Genomic DNA, 19,715 nt, shown 5'->3' with positions numbered 1-19,715 from the left:
GACCTGGGGACAAACAGTCATTATAGTGTATCGACCCTGTATAAGGCCTGTTAGCAGCTCCGCCGAGGTTGTTAACCCTCTTGGTGTTGTAGTTAGTGTGGCCAGTTGTTAGTTTGATACCCGCTTGGGGCAAGCTACTCTACCCCACTGTTCGCTACAATACATAGTAATTCCCCCCCCCCCTGCTCTCCCCCTTCTCTCTTCCCTCTCCCTCTTTCCAGGCGACAGAGGAGGAGATGAAGCTGCTGCGTCTCCAGCGGCGGCTGGACGAGGAGAAAGGGGAGGGGCTGCTGGGCCTGTCCCTCCAGGAGACCCTGCGCACCCTGCTCACCTCCAACCTCCACAAACAGGCAGAACAACTCTACAAGGACTTCAGGGTGCCCGACAAGAGGTGTGTGTGTGTGTGTGTGTGTGAGGGTGTGTGTGTCTGTGTGTCTGTCTATCTGTCTTTCTGTCTGTGTCTGTGTCTGTGTGTTAGACCCTTGTTGATGATGTTGCTGTGGGCAGGTACTGGTGGCTGAAGCTAACAGCTCTGGCAGAGAAGGAGGACTGGGAGGAGCTGGAGAAATTTGCCAAGAGCAAGAAATCTCCCATTGGTTACCTGGTAGGAACACTGTACCAGACCTTTAACCTTTAATCATTATGCTCTCTGGCAGGAGACTGTAACATACACTTTAACACATGTTAAACATTCCCAAAACTGTCACCCCCCCTCCCTCCTCTATATCTCTCCCCCCTCCTCTGTTTCTCTCAGCCTTTTGTTGAGGTGTGTGTGAAACTACACAATAAGTACGAGGCCAGGAAATACATCTCCAAGGTGACTCCAGAACAGAAGGTCAAAGCTCACCTGGCCGTAGGGTGAGTGTTTGTGTGCGTGTGCGTGTGCGTGTGCATGTGCGTGTGCGTTTACAGGCGTGTGACTTTTAATATAATCTCTATTTAACTAGTCCCCTCAGCAACTTTACATTTAAATGTTTACATTTGAGTCATTTAGCAGACGCTGTTATACAGAGAGACCTACAATGAGTACATTCACCTAAAGTGAAACAACAATAGTCCTGAGAGATTCGTTGTTGTAACGACCGTGTTACATGACATCTCTAAAGAACGCAGCGACCAGTAACGTCCTGTGACTCAGTGCTTCTGTTTCTGTCTCCTCTTCCTCAGTGATCTGGAGGGGGCCGCAGAGGCAGCCATAGAGAGGAGGAGTGAAGGGGAGATCAGTACTGTCCTCTCCCGCTGCTCTCCCACCACAGACAGAGCACTGGTGGAGAGACTCGACCGTGCCAGGACCACTGCCAGCAAAAAGTGACCCCATTGGAAATCCTATTAAAATCACGCCAGGGCAGTCACTGCCAAAAAGTGACCCCATTGAAATGCTATTAAAACCACAGCAGGGCCATCGCTGTCAAAAAGTGACCCCCGTCAAAACGCCACCACATCCCCCAACTCAATCTGCATGCCTTTTGGAGCATAGGCAGGCGCCTGGCCCATAGGGTAAACAAGGCAACTGCATATGGTATATAACATCTTTTTGGACATCCCCACCAGAAAATTAATGGTTTTGACCGCTACAAACTTCACCGACTTAAGTGCTGAATATAGCATTGCTTCTTGCACCTGTGTTTCTGACTGTACTCTCTATGTGATCATCATGTCTTCGTGATTTTGTGATAAATCATGTTTGTCTTAAAACTGCAGAACTGTCTTCTCTTCTTTCACACCACAAATAACTTCTTTCATGTCATGTAACTGCTCACAGTGTCCTGTAGGGTGTCCCAGATTACCCGAATTCACCCTATGCCTTATCCAAGAAAGTTAGGGTCATTTGATCATAAAACCAGGAGAAATAGGGCCATAAGAAACGTTGACCAATCAACGTGTAGTTAAATGTTCACATTAAATCGAGTTTACGAGCCATGGTTAAGACTTAATTACGTAATACATAATTCACTCAAGCAATTACCGCTTCGTCGCCTTTGTAGTTTTCACTTTCTGCTGACGAGATACTTTACAATTCAATAGAGGATCAAGGGGGCGCACTGTCACATGTTGTTTGGTACGAAAGCGGACATCTCAGAACCAGTCTCGGTCTGTCCACTTTTGCAGACTACTGTTTGGCGGAGATCTTCCACAGTGTCACATTGCAATTGAAAGGTATCAATCTCACACAACCTGACGACGCTTTAACCGAAAACACCTGTCTGCTGTGAGTAGAAATCGGAAGCAAAGTTGCGAAGTTTGATCGGGGAGGAACAAATTCCGTGTGTGTAGTAGAGCAAATCAAGTATGTACGCAATCAAGCAAGCCTCAGTAATTGTAATTATATCATTATATTATATTATGCGTTAGCATACAGATATGTGTCATTTATTTCCACCTGTAACTTGTGAGTGCGTTTACTCCTCGATTCGAAGTCTCGTTTTCCTCTGGCGTTTTGAGTAGGAAGCGAGCGGACGGATTTTAATTCAGAGGGTGGGCCAACAGGGTGGGTGGGTCGCGTTTCCATATTGTCTTTACAACATTTACAATTAGAAAATCTTCTGCTTTTGGCTTCATTTAGAATGCTCTAAGCTTTGCATTGAGCTCAACATTCAGAGGCCACGTCTTGCTCCTTTGATAATATAGGCCTTTAGAAACACCTTTTATTTTTATTTATTTATTACTTACCGGTATTTAAAGTTTTTCACATGTTTTTTATTCAATTGTCTATTCAGATCAAGAAGCAGAATCAGACATGCAAGATGACAATAAAAACATAAGCAATGGCATTTATAAATTCCACTCTGTGTGTGTGTGTGTGTGTGTGTGTGTGTGTGTGTGTGTGTGTTTGCATGCCTGCAGCAGGAGAATCATGTCTTCCGTAAAGGTGGAATGTGTGGTCAAAGAGAAGTGTGAGATTGGAGAGGGGCCAGTATGGGAAGAGAAAGAAGGGACCCTTCTGTATGTAGACATATCAGGGCAGAAGATCCACAGGTGGAGCCCAGCAACCAATCAGATACAGACCATGGCCACAGGTAAACCAATCAGAAACAGACCAGGGGGGGTATTCCATCAACATCGCTAAAGGAAAATCCAGTCTTATTTTTGATAACTCTCAAGAGACATCATAAGCCAGGAGTTTTTTGATAAGTCTCGAGAGACTTATCAACATAAGCCTGGATTTTCCTTTAGTGACGTTGATGGAATACCCCCCATGACTACAGTATAACCTACAACAAAAACACCATGACCTCATGAACCTGTCAGCCAACATGTGACCCCAGATGAACTTGTCATACTTAGCCTAGCCCTTAGAAACAATCAGATTCTCTCTGCATGATATGGTACAAAACATAAATAAGTAAATGTACTGTGTACGTCTTAATAGTGTCAAAGACACAAAGAAAGAGTGAAGGCAGGATGGGAGATGCTGACGGGGTGTGTGGTGGTTTTACCTGTCAAGTTCAAACATATCAGCCTTAATGTAGGAAAGGGGACGAGGAGAGGAATCCACTTTAGACTATTTAGATGCACCCCTGTTGAACTTTTTATTCCACTCTGCTAATTATTATTAAAATCCTGGATTTTCTTTCCCTTTTTCTCCCCCTCCAACCCATCTCCCTCACACACACACACACACACACACACACACACACACACACACACACACACACACACACACTCCACAAGAGAAGTTTGTGGGCTGTGCAGTCCCTCGTAGGTCGGGCGGTTATGTGATTGGTGAGGGGACGCGTTTCGGAGCAGTGGATTGGGCCTCTCAGTCGATCACCACCATCGCTCATGTCCACGCCGACAAGCCCGACACCCGCTTTAATGACGGCAAGGTGGACCCCGCCGGGCGGCTCTTCGCAGGTACAGTGGGGGCGTAACCATGGTAACCATCAGCCTAACCATCGGCTCAATCCTCTTTTCTTCATAAGGCCTACCTTTGATGAAAGAAAGAACTGGGTGGGTTTCTGTAGAAATAGAAAATATTGAACAGTAAGGCCAGGCATGGGGTAGACAATCTAGAATTAAAATGTATAAATCATTTTGAGTCACTAAGGGCTGGTTTCATGGACTCAGATTAAGACTAATCCTAGACTAAAAAGCATCCTCAATGAAGATGTTCCATTGCAGGTGTGATTTAATCCTGGACTAGGCTTAAGCCTTGTCTGTGGAATCGGCTCATTATGCGATCATTACTAATGCATCGTAAAAAAATAAAAAATAAAAAACATTGTATGAGGGAAACCATTCTGTGTTCAGGTACCATGGCGATGGAGGTGCGTCCTACAGTTCTGGAACGGAAGCAGGGTTCTCTGTTCTCACTGCACTCGGACCACAGTGTGGTCAAGCATTTTGAGGAGGTGGACATCTCTAATGGTCTAGACTGGTCTCTGGACCACAGAACCTTCTACTACATTGACAGCCTCACCTTCTCTGTGGAGGCGTTTGACTATGACATACACACTGGCAGCCTGAGTGAGTGATCAGTAAACGCACACACCCACGAGCACACACACACACACACACATTAATGGTCTGGATCGGCCTCACCTACACTGAGGGGGCCTTTAACTACGTCATACACACAGTGATATAGGCCTACTACTACACACACACACACACACACACACACACACAGATTCAGTTAGGCAATGTGTAACAATTGTTATCAAATGTTGTGTGTGAAGGTAATCGGCGGATGGTGTACAGGTTGGAGGAGGAGGAGGGCTTTCCGGATGGGATGTGCATCGATGCAGACGGCAGGCTGTGGGTCGCCTGCTACAATGGGGGCAGAGTACTGCAGCTAGACCCACAGACAGGTGTGTTTGCAATGTGTGCTTGTGAGTGTGTATGTATGTATTGTACCTGATTGAATGAAGATAAATAGAATTCTTACATTCCCCCATTATATGGACATTACCAAATGTAAATGCCAATGACAATTAAATAAGTTACTAACAGACACATTTCAGTGTATACCATGGATATAACACTGAAGGTTATGAAGAACAAAGATAGATATTTGTATATGAGTGGAAGGGTGTGTTCAGAGCACAAGAAAGTTATGTTCTATATGTTACGGAACACGTGGGAATACGGTACATGTGGGAAAACTAGGATTAGGGTTAGGTGCTAGGGTGACTTGGTACATGCTGGCATGTCTAACCCTAACCTTAACCCTAACCCTAACCCTTCCCCTAATCCTAACCCTAACCTTAACCCTAGCACCCTAGCACCTAACCCTAACCCTAGTTTTCCCACATGTACCGTATTCCCACATGTACCGTAACATATACATGTACTGTTCACTGGCTGCATTTACCCCCTCTGTGTGTGTGTCTCTCTCTCTCAGGGGTGCGTTTGCAGACTGTGAGACTGCCCGTGGAGAAGACCACCTCGTGTGCCTTTGGGGGTAAAGATTACTCTGACCTGTATGTGACCTCAGCCTTCAAGGGCATGGACGAGGCAGACATGGCCAAACAACCCCAGGCAGGGTGTGTCTTTAGGGTAAGTGTGTGTGTGTGTGTGTGTGTGTGTGTGTGTGTGTGTGTGTGTGTGTGGTGATGGTATTACTATTAATACCCTCTACTATAAAGACATACATAACAACATATGTGGTGTTTTTCTACAGATCACAGGATTAGGTGCCAAGGGCATCCCTGCAAACTCATTCGCTGGATAAAACTTCAACAAAACTAACCTTAAATATGAAGAATCACAGCTACTTATCTCACTTTGTAAAGGGTTTTAACTTTTAAAGTCAAATTAAGATGACTGAAGTAGATGACGGTACTATGAATTAATGAATACATAACACATTTGCAGTCTGCAGACAAAAGTACATATGAATAAAATGAATTTCTTTGTCGTTTATTTTATTTATGTACTGTTATTAATTTATTTAACATTTGGTTGAACATATTTTGTCCGCTTAGCCTCTCCAGTAGCGACCCTCAGCCAGCCACTCCCCCTCCTCCTCCTCCTCTCGTCTCCTGTAGATATTTCCGGGGTATGAATAACTCGGAGACTGACTGTGATGGTAAAAAGCTAATTGAAAAGTTTTCGGATGCAAGAGCTGGGCATTATTTCTGATCATTTCACTTCCTAGAAGGTCCTTTGGGGGGATGTGGGGATCGCCGACACCTTCTGGACACAACATCTGGATTGAGCAATTGAGTTTTAGGTCCGTATGTACGGCGGTGTGTAGCGGTGCACACTTATTATACACAGGATCTAGCTCCAAGTTGTGACTACAGAAGTATTTGGATGTTGACGAGTCGTCGTTTAGCGGTCTGCTACCTTTAGAACAAAGCCTGGAGCCACTGTGCCTACCGTCAGCAACATCTACATGTAAAACGTACGTACGTCTAGTCATACATTGGGGCCAGATATACATTTCAGATACAAAAGCCGGAGCCTTCAGCTATGGTTGATGATTCGGTGTAGACTACTACTGGATGAACCTTCGTGACGACTCAGTAGGCCTATATCGTGACGTTAGAATTATAAGGTTATATCTCCATTTTTGTCGAAATTGAGTTTTTTACATAATCTGATCCATTATGTGTTTATTAATGCCTGTGTGGTGTTATTTTTAAAATGTTGACATTTCTGAGTTAGTAATTCATAACATACAAACGTTCCATCTCACAAAACATAATGTAAAAACGTTGACGCTCAATATCTCTGAACTACCCTAAACGGAGATAGAACCTTCTAATTCTAAACTCACGATATGGCGAGCAGTGAGGTGGAGAAAAGGCGGACCGGTGACAACAGAGACTGGATGTCGCAACTGTCGGAAGAGCTGCTGGACGTCTCATTGTGGGATCTGGCGATACCTGGTGAGTTTATCACACACGGCGATTAAAGACGTTAAGAAAGTTAATTATTCAATGTATTGTGATAAGCCTGCTGGCTGCTGCTATATTATATAGCCTCACATATTGGGCTGCGCTAGCCAGACGTTTGCGTGTCTGTGATCCTGCAGGGAGTCACGACACTATGAGTTACTGTCTGGACACACACTCCCCCGTGCTGGGCTCCGAGTCGTGTCTGCTGAGGTTACTGGATCGCCTTGCGCCTTGCATCACACGCACCTGTGTGTTCCGATGGGCCACTACACAGGTACTACACTTGTTTGAGACACCGTGTGTGTGTGTGTGTGTGTGTGTGTGTGTGTGTGTGTGTGTGTATGTGTATATGAATGTGCTTTTTACCAAAATAAGCAGAAGAGCTCATATACACATTATCATATGTCCTTCTGCTTCTTTATAAAGCTCTCACTGGCACAGCACCAGAATATCTGAAAGACCTTTTTCTAGCATATCAGCCCAATAGAGCTCTCAGGTCTTCTGACGCTGGCTTTCTGTGTACCACATACAGAAGAGATTTGATGAGGCTGTATTCTCATAGTATGCACCCAAATTGTGGAATGCACTGCCAGTTTACATTAGGGATGCAACCTCAGTCATATAAACTCCTCAAAAAAAGTTCAGAAAAGTTGTTTCGGTCGATTATTCCTCCCCTTTAATAATACCGATTGGTATTGTATTTTATATCGTTGGAAAGCCTGATTAGTCACCTTTACAACGAGGTACAACTTGTAAGGATCATCCACAGCTAAATGTGTGGGTAGCAGCCCCCCCAAAAGTGCCAAAATACCTTTCAATGGGGGCAGTGTCATGGTGTGGGGCGGTATCTCTCTCACAGGCAAAACAGAGATTGCCTTCAAGACTCATTGAAGGCAATCTCAATGCAGATATCGGGATGATTCAGTGGCGATCCCATATCTCCAGAATCTGGGACCTAACTCCATCCTCCAGGATGAAAACGCTCGCCCCCACAGAGCCAGGATAATCACAGAGTAACTCCAGAATTTGGGAGTGGAGAGGATGGAATGGCCTGCCGTGAGTCCAGACCTCAACCCAATTGAACACTTGTGGGATCAGCTTGGGCGTGCTGTATGTGCCAGAGTGACCAACGCAACCATGTTGGCTGACTTGCGGCAAATTCTGGTTGAGGAATGGGATACCATCCCACAGCAGTGTGTGACCAGGCTGGTGACCAGCATGAGGAGGAGGTGCCAAGCTGTTGTGACTGTGTATGGATCTTCCACACGCTACTGAGGTCTCTGATAGTGTAAAATGATCAAGTGTAAAAATGGCCAATATGTGTTGTTTTTTCCTTATTACTGTGGGAGAGTGCAATCATCAAATCCACCAAGCAACTAAAAATGAGAGTGAATACCAACAGAAGAATATTGCAGGGGATTTGGGGAATTTGTTTGGGGCCGCTGCCCACACGTTTAGCTGTGTTGCTTATTCCACGAATGCATGATCCTTACAAGTTGTACCTTGTTGTAAAGGTGACTAATCAGGCTTTCCAACAATATAAAATACAATACCAATTGGTATTATTAAAGGGGAGGAATAATAGACCGAAATAACGTTTCTGAACTTTTTTGGAGGAGTTTATTTTCAAGTCAAGACTAAAAACCCATCTTTTTAATATTGCCTTTAAATGACTAAATAATTAAATGATGATTTATAATGATTAAAGCACTTTGAGCTGCAACATTTGCAGAAAAAGTGCTATACAAATAAAAGTTATTATTAGATAAAGTGTTTAGTAAAGGGTTTAGTTCTGGCTCCGATGGCTGTGTGTGCGTGTGTGTGTGAGAGAGAGAGAAAGACTGTGCCATTGAAATAGAGTTGTCACTGTCTGTGTGTGATGTCTTCAATTCCCTTCTGGCTCCGATGGCTGTGTGTGTACTGATTTTCTTTTCTGTTCCTCCCATAGGCATGGCATGTTTCTGATCAGCTGGATGCTGGGATACGGTTCTTCGATCTGCGGATCGCCCGTAAAACACGCAGTAAAATGGACACACTGTACTTCGCACATGGGATCTTCACTCTACTGACTGTGAAGGTACATACATGTGTAGCTCTAGCTTATTATGACTGGTAAACCGTCCTGTGTACTGTACATTTGAGTGATACACTTGAAAGCTTGGTGACAACCGTATGTGTGTGGGGGAAGGATTCAGACCCACTGGAACTTGAAATGGGAAATGGACCCTGTGTGTGTGTGTGTGTGTGTGTGTGTGTGTGTGTGTGTGTGTGTGTGTGTGTGTGTGTGTGTGTGTAGGAGGCCCTCTCAGACATAGCAGTTTGGTTGGAGCAGCACCCTAAGGAGGTTGTGATCTTGGTCTGTTCCCATTTCTACGGAATGAGTGACTCTGACCATGACAGCCTTGTCTCCTTCATCACAGCCCGGTTTGGAGCCAAACTCTGCCCCCCACCGGTAGGTAGGTTGAACTGCAGTCGCCCAAGAAAGTAGCGTTTCTATTGACACCTGATGTACTATAGCTTATGTACTAGCGGAAGTCCCTTTATGACCAGGGCCCTTCTCTCTCCCGCTCCCATGATGCACTCCCCTTTCCTGTTTATTGATTGCATGGAGAGAGTAGTTGAAGGAGCAAAGGGCAGTGAATTGAAGTACTTTCATGTAAATTGACTGCAATTATATAGTGCCTTATTCCAAAGCGCTTTACAATGGCCTCTCAATCACCCATTCACACACCAATGGTGGCGAGCTACCATGCAAGGCGGCCCGCTCAGTGGCCCTGCGCAATTTGGGGTTCAGTGTCTTGCCCAAGGACACCTCGACATGTGGCCAGCTAGGGATCGAACCGCCGACCTTGAGATCATTAGACACTACCTCCCGAGCGGCGCCACAGCCCCCTCATGTTTGTGACGCCTGCCTGTTTTAGCGCCAGAAACAACACAACGTAAAGGCAAATATACACCAGTCATAGTGGCAGCAATCAGATAGTAAGTGTGAGCACATCCTGTTTTGAAATGTAAAAAACAATTCAAAGTTATAAATCCTTATGTTGTCATAGGGGACTCCCACTCTCAGCCGGTGCTGGGGTCTTGGACAGCAGGTGATTGTCTCCTACGACAAGACATTCGAGCCTTGCCACGAGCAGCTTTGGCCTATGGTGCCTTATAGGTATGCTGTATGTGTTTGTGTCTGTTACAGATTTGCATAGAGGGTTTCACTCCCTACAGGTTCACTGTGTGAGTGTAAACCTGTGGTCTTGGACACCCTTTTTAGCTATGCTGACTCAGCTGATCCCAAAGACGTCATCTCATACCTGGAGCATCAGAAAGCGACGGGAAGACCAGGTGTGTGTGTGTGTCTGATAAAGGGTGGGCATCATTACCATGTATGACTTCTCCGATGATTGACAGCTCAGTTATGTGATTGACAGCTGCATTTTTTGCCTCTGGGCTGAACCTGACCGAGGATTGTGCGTTCGTGGTCTGCCACCCCTGTTCGACGATGAGGAGGATGACAAGCAGGGCTTCTTCTACGCTGCTGCGCTGGGTGGCGGGGCAGACCCCTGGACCAGACACAACCAGTCTCAACATCATCTGTTCTGACTTTGTGGGTCTCAACGAGTTTGCCTCTGTGGTCATTGGTCTCAATGAGAAACTGCTGAGGAGGGAGAACCAGGGATGAGAGAGAGGGAGACCCACCTATGTGCATAAACACACACCCACACAGTTGAGGAGTTGTCTGCCCTTTATGGGACTGATATAACTGTGGGATTCATATTATACACACACTCCTCCAGTGGCTTTTTATTCATATTTTTATTTGTCTGTTACAGAGGTAAGCCTTGAGCTCGGCTGGGTAAAAATATCATCCCCGTAGGCCTTTGAGCCCCAGAAATAATTCCAAATGATGTTTATATATCATTAGCTTTTGTGTGAGTTGCGTGTGGAAGGTTGAGCCTTTTGGCTCAAGATGTTGATACCGGTTTCCCTGAATCAAGGGAAGTGTTCTCAGGGTATATATGACGACTGTCTGGGTTCAACCCATCGTTAACTGTACATTATGGTCTGTCATAAAAAAAAATCTGATATACATTTATTTTGCCTTGATGCTCTATGGATTTGAAATAAAACAATTACTATGAGGTTAAAGTAGATACACAGCTTTTATTTGATGGTATTTGTTCACATATTGGCTTCACCATTTAGAAATGACCGCACTGTATTATGTCATTTAATTTGTATTCCTTCATGTATTATGAAGTCTTTTGTACTTTTTATAAATGCTACACTCACAATTGTATGCTTTCGTAAAAAAATAAAAACGAAATGACCACACTTTTTACACATGCTGTAGGTCAGAGCTGTAAGGAGACAAACATGGTTGACTGTCCTACTTCACTGTAAGTGCCCCCAGTAATAAAGTCATTGTAAAGTAACAGTGATAGTGGCTTACACTTGACAATTGGTCCTCCAAAGCAGTTTCATGATGAAATGATGAATATAATAGTAATATATATTATATACTTTTGCAATTATGACCCGTTACTACTTCAGTAATTATATAATCATGTTCATCACATTTCTGTAAACAATACTGTGATTTTCCATGTGCTTAAGATCGCCTGTAAGAATATAATTACCGGTATGTATTCAAAATATAATATTTGTTCATCCCTAAGTCGTTGCAGATGACATATCATTGATTGCATATTGTATGTTATATAATTTAAGTCAAACATTTCCATTATTTTTGGTGTTAAATTGATTTTTCTCAGTTGCAATTGGGATACATTGTTACCAGGACAGTGGTCGGTCTGTGAACTCGGTCTGTTACCAACACTTGTATCCTGAGGAAGTTGCATCAACCTACTAGCAAAGTTGCATGTGGCCTACAGTTGCAAGTGGCCCACAGTGTATGCACAAATAATCAATACAATATGCAGGAGAACAAATCTTAAGAAATGAAACATATTTTTAATGGATTATTTGTATCATAATTAAATAAATGTGTGACGATGAATAAACTCAAATACAAATCTTAGTCATGTATGTATGGAAATCAGGTGATGAAGAAGGCGTCAAGGCCATTTGATAACAGACTACAATGACAAGCAGCCTTTAAAATCAGGGAATTAGAAAATCCTGATTCATCAGGAATTATTGAATGTGTCTGTCAGTAACAGCAAGTGACAGCAGATTACAGTGTTTCCTCTATAGTCCATCTCTAAGGCAGGCAGGATGGACACACACACACACCTCTACCTGGAACAGTGGCATTGCTGCCCACCATATGAAAAATAATGGGACCTCTTGGTTCCCAATTCAAAGGCTTGCTTTTGGCAGCACAGAATGCTCTCTTAGAATGAGGGGCCATTGCAGTAGAGTCGACACTGCTCCTAGGTTAAGGATTAGGATTAGGGTTGGGGTTCCCAGTGGTGTGTGTCTGCAGGTGTCTGTTCAGGTGTGTGCGGCGAGTGTAGCTCTTTTCACAGTGGGTGCAGGGGTACGGTCTCACCCCCGAGTGGGTCAACAGGTGTTTCTTCAGGTCAAACTTCCTCTTCAGGCTCTTACCACACTCTGGACAGCTGAACGGCTTCTCACCTGTATGGGCGGACAATTCATCACTTAAATGACACAGACAAAAGACACACAACCACCTTTACACGCTGTAAACAGACATATCACCACTGAAGAGATGTTAGATACGAATGTTATAATAATAATTACAAGATGTGCAGGTTTTACCACATGGTCATGGCAAATAAGCACACCAAGATAAATCAATATAGCTTCCAGTATTAGCTTTCACCTAAATCTGAATTAGATTATTCTGTCATATAATTGACCCCGCAACTCACCTGAGTGGGACTTAATGTGCTCCGTCAGGTGGCACGAGATGGCAAACGTCTTCCCGCACTGATGACACCTGTATGGCTTCTCCCCGGTGTGGCACCTCATGTGTTTCTGCAGGTCCCCGCCCGACGGCCACCCCTTGCCGCACACCTCGCACACGTACGGCCTCTCTCCCGTGTGCCGGCGGATGTGAACGTTCAACCCCGCCAGCGCCGTGAAGCGCTTGCCGCAGTAGGAGCAGCAGAAGGGCCTCTCCCCCGTGTGGATGCGGATGTGGCCCTCCAGGCCGTCCTTGGTCCGGAAACACTTGCCGCATTGGGTACAGAGGTAGGGCTTGTCTCCGGAGTGGCTCCCCCGGTGGGACTGGAGCCCCCCCAGCGTGCTGAAGGCCTTCTCGCACTGGTCGCACTTGTACGTCTTCTCCATGTGGCTCCTCTGGTGGATCCTCAGCTGGGTCAGCCCCGTGAACGTCTCCTCGCAGTAGCGGCACTTGTAGCGCGGCCCCTCCCCCTCGGGGGATGGGTGCGTCTGTTGGTGTTTGATTAGTTTGGCCTGAGAGGTGAAGGGCTCGCCGCACACCGGGCACAGGAGTTTAGAGACGCGGTGCATTTGCCGGTGGGCGTCGCGCTCTTTCGCCGAGCCGAAGACCCGCTCGCACTTGGTGCACGCGAAGCCGCCGTCGACCGCGTGCGTCTGTTTGTGATTGGTCAAGCTAGAGAGGAGGCGGAACCGTTTCCCGCAAAGGCAGCACTGGTGTAGGGGTTTGGCCCGGTGAGTCTGGAGGTGATTGGCCAGTTCACGCTTCGTCTTAAAACCGGCTGCACACTGGAAGCATGTGTTCGCTTTGTGAGTGATGCGGTGCCGGTAGAGTGCACGAAGAGACGGGAACCCCTTCCCACAAAGTGAGCAGTCGAAGGTGGCGTTCACACACACCAAGCGTTTATGGTCGTTCAGGCTCGAATTAGTTGCGAAACACATGCCGCACTGGGAGCAACTGTAAGGGTTCCCTCGCGGCACATGTATGCGCAGGTGACGGATCACCTGTGAACGGTAGATGAAACACTTCCCGCACTTGGGACACTTGTGGGCAACCCGGCTGGGGTTGTGGGGGGGCGGGGACACTGAGGACGGTTGGCATGATTCAGCAGCGTGGTCACCTGAGAGGAAACGGGGAAGTAAGGGTGAGACAGCCAGAGAGGATTTGGGGAAATAGTGTTTCTAATAAGCGTGGAGCATAGATCTGACTACAGAGCGTGAGGAGGTTGGGAACAGAGGCATAAAACGTATTATTTTACAATGCATCCTTCAATGAGGTAATCACTACCTACCTACCAATATAAGTGAGGGCAATAAGATGGAAACATTTGCCTTCACTTATTCAAATCATTTACAGAAGCTCACCTGTGTCACTTTGCTCTGCATGACAGGCAACAGGCTGACTGGACGACTCAGGGCACACACTGGGGGGGGGGAAAACAGCTACGTAAATGACAGATTACCCATAAACTGTTAAGCAATCAAACATACGCAGTCTCCCTGTCCACAGCTAGAGATATAGCGAGACAATTTCCACACAGACAGAAGAAAGACACACTTCATGAACTGTCAATACACATTCAAGGAAGCTAACTTTCCACACCAAGTATAACACATACAAGTATAACACATAACATAAGCACACACACATCTGTCCACTCATACCTGTCCAGTGAAGTGTGAGCCTGTGGTGGATGGGGCTTAAGACTAGTCACAATGAAAGGCTCCTTCTCTGGTAGGTTCCCACTCTGTTGGGAGGGAGAGTTGACGCCACTCTGCCTACTTGTGGCCACAGACAGAGGGACTGTCGGGGCAAACAGGGAGACAACAGCAGGAGAAAACTTGGGGATGAACACGACAGGGGTTTGATTCAGAGTAATTAGACTGAGAACCGCCGGAATGGACGTCGTTGACCCTTTTCCGGGGGGAATTCTATTGGGAATTCCGTGGTTGGTCAGTTCCTGGCATTGACCAATCACCACTGTCCCCTCGGTTTCAACTTCTATCTCAATGTCATCTTGCTGAGTGCTGAGCATTTCCTGTTCTTGTCCTCCCTCTTCATCATTCACCTCATCTTCTTCGTTCCCTCTCTCAACCTCTGTCTCGTCCAGTTCAATAACACTGTAGGGTTGGGCACAGCTCACCCACTCAGGTAAGGCTCCTGATTCGCTGTCAGAGTCACCAGGTTTAGATGCATTGATCAACCTGGCTGCAGAGTGGCGGGACAGAGAGGCGAGGAGGAGGTCCTCAGCTTGGGATGAATCTGGAGATAAGAGAGAGAGAGAGACAACAAAAGTGATGAGTAAAATGTCTTCTTTTTTTTTTTTTTTTTTTTCTGTGACCAGCTATATATAAAACACATGCATCTGCTGTATGCAGGAAACCAGGAGGAACTAGATAGAAATTCAAGAGTCCAAACCCACCCTTTGGGTTCTGGTGACTTGTGATATGGAAACCTTCTTCCCAATTAAGTATTGGGTTTTACACAGGTTCTTACACAGGTGCTCAGACTGCTTTACATAGGTAATACTTCACACTGATTGGTACAAGAGTAGTTTCTAGACATCTGTGACACCAGTGAATGTGATACGTCTGGAAAGCTTTTAAGAAGAAGAAAAATCAGTCTGCCAACAAAGGTCGCCCTACCCAGAGTTTGGGTTTAGGTGGGGTTCATAGTGAAATGGAAGAATCAGAGGAGGAGGCTAAGAGGAATAACGATAGCCGAGTGCGTGTGCACGACTCACTGAGCAGGCAACTAGCCGGACACCAATGGGGGAGACTACGGTCTGGGGTGAACGTACATACCTGTCTTTCCCAGGTGTACCCCGCCGCAGGACGCTCTGCTCTGCAGCAAACACCTCAGCTCCTCACCGTGGGAGACCGGCAGCACACACTCCTCCATGCCACCGGGGGCAGCCTCCAACCAAGACGCAGCCTGACCAACACAGGGGGGGGGTTCACACCACTGCCATCAGATGGCCATGCACTAATCATAATGTTCAGCTTGCACTAGACAAAACTGACCAATCAGTGTCTACGGGTAACTTCATCAGGGTAACAACCTTTCAAAATGTTCACCTTTTTTGCCCCAAAGGCTGGAATTAATATACATTACTGTAGGATGCCCCCCACCCCCCCCCCAACTTATTCAAAATGTACTAAATATTATATTATAATAGAAAATACACTAAATATTATTTATTTTTTTGGTGTGGAGTGGGGCAGTCCCACTCATATTTTTCATTTTTATTGACAGTTACAGTGAAGATTTAGACAGGAAGGATGGGTGAGAGAGAGAGGAGGGATGACATGCAGGATATGTCCCCGGCCGGAATCGAACCGGGGACCCTGCGGTTACATGGTCAGCGCTTAACCTGCTACGCCACCTAAGCGCCCCTGAAAATACACCAAATATTTAATGTATTTAGATTCCAGGCTCTGGGGCAGCAAAATGTGAAAGTTTTGAAAGGGTGTGTAGACACTGTATCGTCAAAGAGTGTAAAACGTATAATTATGGTACAGGACATTACAGGTGTTAGATCTTACTGATTGTCTAGCAACATTTATGCTTCTGTCACTCAGACACACACATGACACAGACCCACACACACACACACACACACACACACACACACACACACACACACACACACACACACACTATACTCTCAGGTCACTCAGACACACATTCTGTTCCTTCCAGGTCAGCCTGTTCTCCAGGGTTAGCAATAACGCCACACTATACAGCAATAACGCCACACTATACAGCAATAACGCCACAATATACAGATTCGGGAGGTTGTTATCTTAAAGACCTTGGGGGTTAGGCGCCAAGGCACAGACAGAGGGTGGTCAAGGGAGATGGGTTAAGCTGCCGGGGTCAATCTGTCCTTGGTAGAGAGAGTATTTAAGCCTGTCTGTATTGATGTTGTGGAATGTCGGATGCTGGTACTGTGCTGAATGAACCATTCGCTGACTGTCTTAATAAATCAAGTACAGAGATTCCGACCCGTGTTGAACATTCTATTTTTTTGTCAAATCGTGTATGCTGCGCACCTGATCTATTCTGAGATGACACAACGCATTTAAGATCACGAAATCCTCGATAGATCGATCCGTAACATCTAATTACCGACAAGAAGATTCTACCCAGGTGACATGTGTTCCATGTGTGGTCTATACCAGGGCCGGTCCTAGGCATTTAGGTGCCCTAGGCGAGAGTAAGATTTGATGCCCTCCCCCCTCCCGCCAAGTTTTAGGGGCGCCACCACCACCACCACCACCACATTAAGCCACCAGTACTGCCTCATGGTTCGCAAGAGGCGAGTGTGACTAATCGCGAAGCGTAATAGAGACAGTAGGCTGAGACATATTTCCATAGAGACATGAAATTCATAGAGGCATTTGGCGCCCTAGGCGACCGCCTAGTTCGCCTATGCCTAGGACAGGCCCTGGTCTATACGCAGTCGACACACACTCTGAGTGAGGTTGACTTGTGGTCAATGTGTGGTCTCTAAGCACCTGTTTAAAGTCTGGCACTGGGAACAGCTCCTCCAACCTGGAAAGAAACTCACACACCAGACACTGCAGTGCTCCGTCAAAGCCGGGATCAAATTCTTCCTGGGAAAGGAAAGAAGGGGTATAGAGAGGGAGAGGAGATAGATAAGACATTGGGGGGGCACACAAAGAGAGAGTATATTCTCGACAATTTCAGTGCAGTCACTAATGTGTGTTTTATAACTGCATATCCCCAGAAAGCACTCTCAAAAAGTCTTATTTGCGGAGGAAGTTCATCCTCACCTCATATGTGCGGGGGAGATAAAGACTGACTGTCTCATATTAAGCTGTTCTCTCCAACATTCTATTTTCAACTGCTCATTTCCAACTGCTCCCTAATAATTATAATAATAATTTTGCCATTTAGCAGACGCTTTTATCCAAAGCGACTTACAATTACGAATTACAGGGACATTCCCCCTGGAGTAACTGAGGGCTAAGTGCCTTACTCAAGGGCACACTAGTAGTGGTGTGGCTTCAGGCGGGATTTGAACTCACAACCTTCCGATCACAAGTCCAACTCACTATCCACTAGACCACCACTACCCTAGCTAGCTAGAGAGGGGGGGATCCCCTTTAAAGGGAGGGAAGGAATACAACTGGGGCTAATTCAGAGGGGTGCACTAAATATGTAGGCAGAAATACATGCACAGAGCTGATATAGATGATAGATAATCATGTGTCTGTTCTTCACAATACAGATTTACAGTGCAGCAGCATCTGACCTGTAGGAGGCGCTCTCTCTCTACAGGATCTCCCAGAAGCCTTTGAGTGAGGGCTATGAGGTTGGCTTTGGATTCTTCAATGGCCATGTCACTGGACTGGAATACAACACACACACACACACACACACACACACGTAAGAATCACCATATCGCAGATTTTTAATCTACACAGAGGGATAGGATCTGGGAGGGACTGAGCAGTGCCTAGGCCTAGGGTATTGGTCTGTGAGGCAATTGGCAGTCTTTAAACCTACCCTGGGCAAAACAACAACTGCCAAATTAAATTCCCTTTCTCACCATTGTTAGGCCAACAGACTGTATTCTGTCCATGTGGGTCTGGATGAGTTTGGGGTTAGCAGAGAGCTCATCATCAAACAGCGTCAGGGTCATCTGCAACACAATGGAATTGCGTTCAGCATCACAATTGTGCAACAATTTACAACTGAGCTCAACTCTTTGATTTACGGACTGATTTGCAGACAACAACAGATTTAAACATTGCGCGTTTTGTCCTGTAAAACACACACACACACCTTGGCTCTGAGTCCCAGTAGCAGCAGACTACTCTGTCTGTCACTAAGCAGCTCTGGAACTGCATCTGTGACCATCTGCACAAACTCCTCCAGATTCTCATAATGCTTCACACTCTGTTGCTGAGCCACCTGCCACATGAACGCAGACATCAACCGTAGGGGGGGCACCAGGAGCCTCAGGGAGGAGAGAGGCAGGGGGGAGTCTAGGAGGAATAGGCAAAGGTTACCAACGTCAATGGAGTCAGGAGATCAGAGAAGGCGTTACATCAAATAAGAGTATATGGACTAAAATCCAACATAATGAATATATTCAATGACCAATTGAACTGACAACACATAGATGACCTTTTCTTGCTATGACTGATTGGATAGACGATTCGCTATTCATCAATGCATTTGTTATAAGTCGCTTTGGATAAAGGCGTCTGCTAAATGCCAAAACGTGTCATGTCAATGTGACAACACGGTCCCATGACCCCAATCGGGTGAAAGCTAAGATAGCTGGCTCTGCTAACAGTTAGCTTCACAAACTTGTAACACAGGCTTATACTAGCTGGGGGAAACAGTTGCCTCTAGAACAAACTAATGTGGGACACGACTTGGGTGCAAATAGCTGCCCGCCGAGGACACTCGGTGCTGCATAATCAACTTGTCCATTCAGCTAGCTTTGTCGGGAACAAATACAAATTGAAACTAGCTTACAGGCTAGGACACACACGAATTCCCGGGAGCTATCTAGCAAAAGTTACAGTTGGCAAACACTCTAGCTTAAGCAATTCGTACCCATATTGGTTCCCCCAAACCGCGGATAGTCTTCGTGTCGTTAATTATTGTACTCTTCTTACATAGATTGATTGAAAGTGATACGGGTTTGCTAGCTGCAGCTTTTCTTTGCAACTTCTTGTAACCCGGAAGTTGATAAGGCGGTTCAGGGGTCTATTCAAGACTCTACTCCAAAAATATTGTGTGCGTGTGTGTGTGTGCGTGTGTGTGTGTGTGTGTGTGTGTGTGTGTGTGTGTGTGTGTCTGTCTGTGTCTGTGTTTTTGTTGGTTTCCCTTTTCTTTGCTCTATCCTGTTTGTTTGTTTGTTTGTTTTGTATGTGTGTTGAATGTAGATGAATGTATTGAATGAATGAATGAATGAATGAATGAATGAATGGTCTTTATTGTCA

General features: G+C 45.7%; 4 protein-coding genes and 1 long non-coding RNA gene across 8 annotated transcripts in view; 3 read left to right on the top strand and 2 right to left on the bottom strand.

Moving 5' to 3' along the window:
* vps16 (VPS16 core subunit of CORVET and HOPS complexes) overlaps positions 1-1,632 on the top strand; it is a 9,807-nt gene extending 8,175 nt beyond the window's left edge. Inside the window, exons 20-23 of the mRNA XM_080525365.1 lie at positions 222-391; positions 508-604; positions 755-858; positions 1,168-1,632. Coding sequence (XP_080381491.1) covers positions 222-391; positions 508-604; positions 755-858; positions 1,168-1,312 — 516 coding nt within the window. The 3' untranslated portion in view covers positions 1,313-1,632. The remainder of the gene's footprint in view (positions 1-221; positions 392-507; positions 605-754; positions 859-1,167) is intronic.
* Positions 1,633-2,067: 435 nt separating this feature from the next.
* On the top strand, positions 2,068-5,831 carry rgn (regucalcin). 4 transcript variants are annotated; one of them, XM_080525679.1, is made up of 7 exons: positions 2,068-2,209; positions 2,848-3,017; positions 3,673-3,855; positions 4,252-4,467; positions 4,680-4,811; positions 5,345-5,499; positions 5,624-5,831. In XM_080525679.1, the coding sequence occupies exons 2-7, from the start codon at positions 2,855-2,857 to the stop codon at positions 5,672-5,674; spliced, it is 900 nt and encodes a 299-aa protein (XP_080381805.1). In that variant the 5' UTR covers positions 2,068-2,209; positions 2,848-2,854; the 3' UTR covers positions 5,675-5,831. The 4 variants fall into 4 exon arrangements, with proteins under 4 accessions (XP_080381805.1, XP_080381806.1, XP_080381803.1 ...); XM_080525680.1 differs by having other exon boundaries at positions 2,845-3,017; positions 3,694-3,855; XM_080525677.1 differs by having other exon boundaries at positions 2,845-3,017.
* A 659-nt stretch (positions 5,832-6,490) lies between these two features.
* LOC308152344 (PI-PLC X domain-containing protein 1-like) lies at positions 6,491-10,521 on the top strand (the record flags this gene model as incomplete). The annotated part of the gene is made up of 7 exons (XM_080525304.1): positions 6,491-6,836; positions 6,983-7,119; positions 8,794-8,922; positions 9,142-9,297; positions 9,899-10,008; positions 10,114-10,184; positions 10,271-10,521. The coding sequence occupies exons 1-7, from the start codon at positions 6,728-6,730 to the stop codon at positions 10,519-10,521; spliced, it is 963 nt and encodes a 320-aa protein (XP_080381430.1). The 5' UTR covers positions 6,491-6,727.
* A 1,696-nt stretch (positions 10,522-12,217) lies between these two features.
* On the bottom strand, positions 12,218-14,925 carry LOC308154059 (uncharacterized protein; the record flags this gene model as incomplete). The annotated part of the gene is made up of 5 exons (XM_080527239.1): positions 12,218-12,440; positions 12,698-13,849; positions 14,094-14,152; positions 14,394-14,507; positions 14,873-14,925. 5 exons carry the CDS (start codon positions 14,923-14,925, stop codon positions 12,241-12,243), a joined length of 1,578 nt encoding a protein of 525 aa, XP_080383365.1. The 3' UTR covers positions 12,218-12,240.
* A 618-nt stretch (positions 14,926-15,543) lies between these two features.
* Positions 15,544-18,060, bottom strand: LOC308152585. Its single transcript, XR_013937338.1, has 3 exons — positions 18,011-18,060; positions 17,250-17,348; positions 15,544-15,663 (listed from the first exon to the last, which is right to left on the bottom strand). It is a non-coding gene; the product is annotated as an uncharacterized lncRNA (long non-coding RNA).
* Positions 18,061-19,715: the final 1,655 nt, after the last annotated feature.

Source organism: Nansenia antarctica (assembly GCF_963989245.1).
Source record: "Nansenia antarctica genome assembly, chromosome: 3".
Lineage (NCBI taxonomy): Eukaryota > Metazoa > Chordata > Actinopteri > Argentiniformes > Microstomatidae > Nansenia > Nansenia antarctica.
Note: the sequence above shows the minus strand (reverse complement) of the source record. Positions and strands in the feature narration are given on the sequence as shown.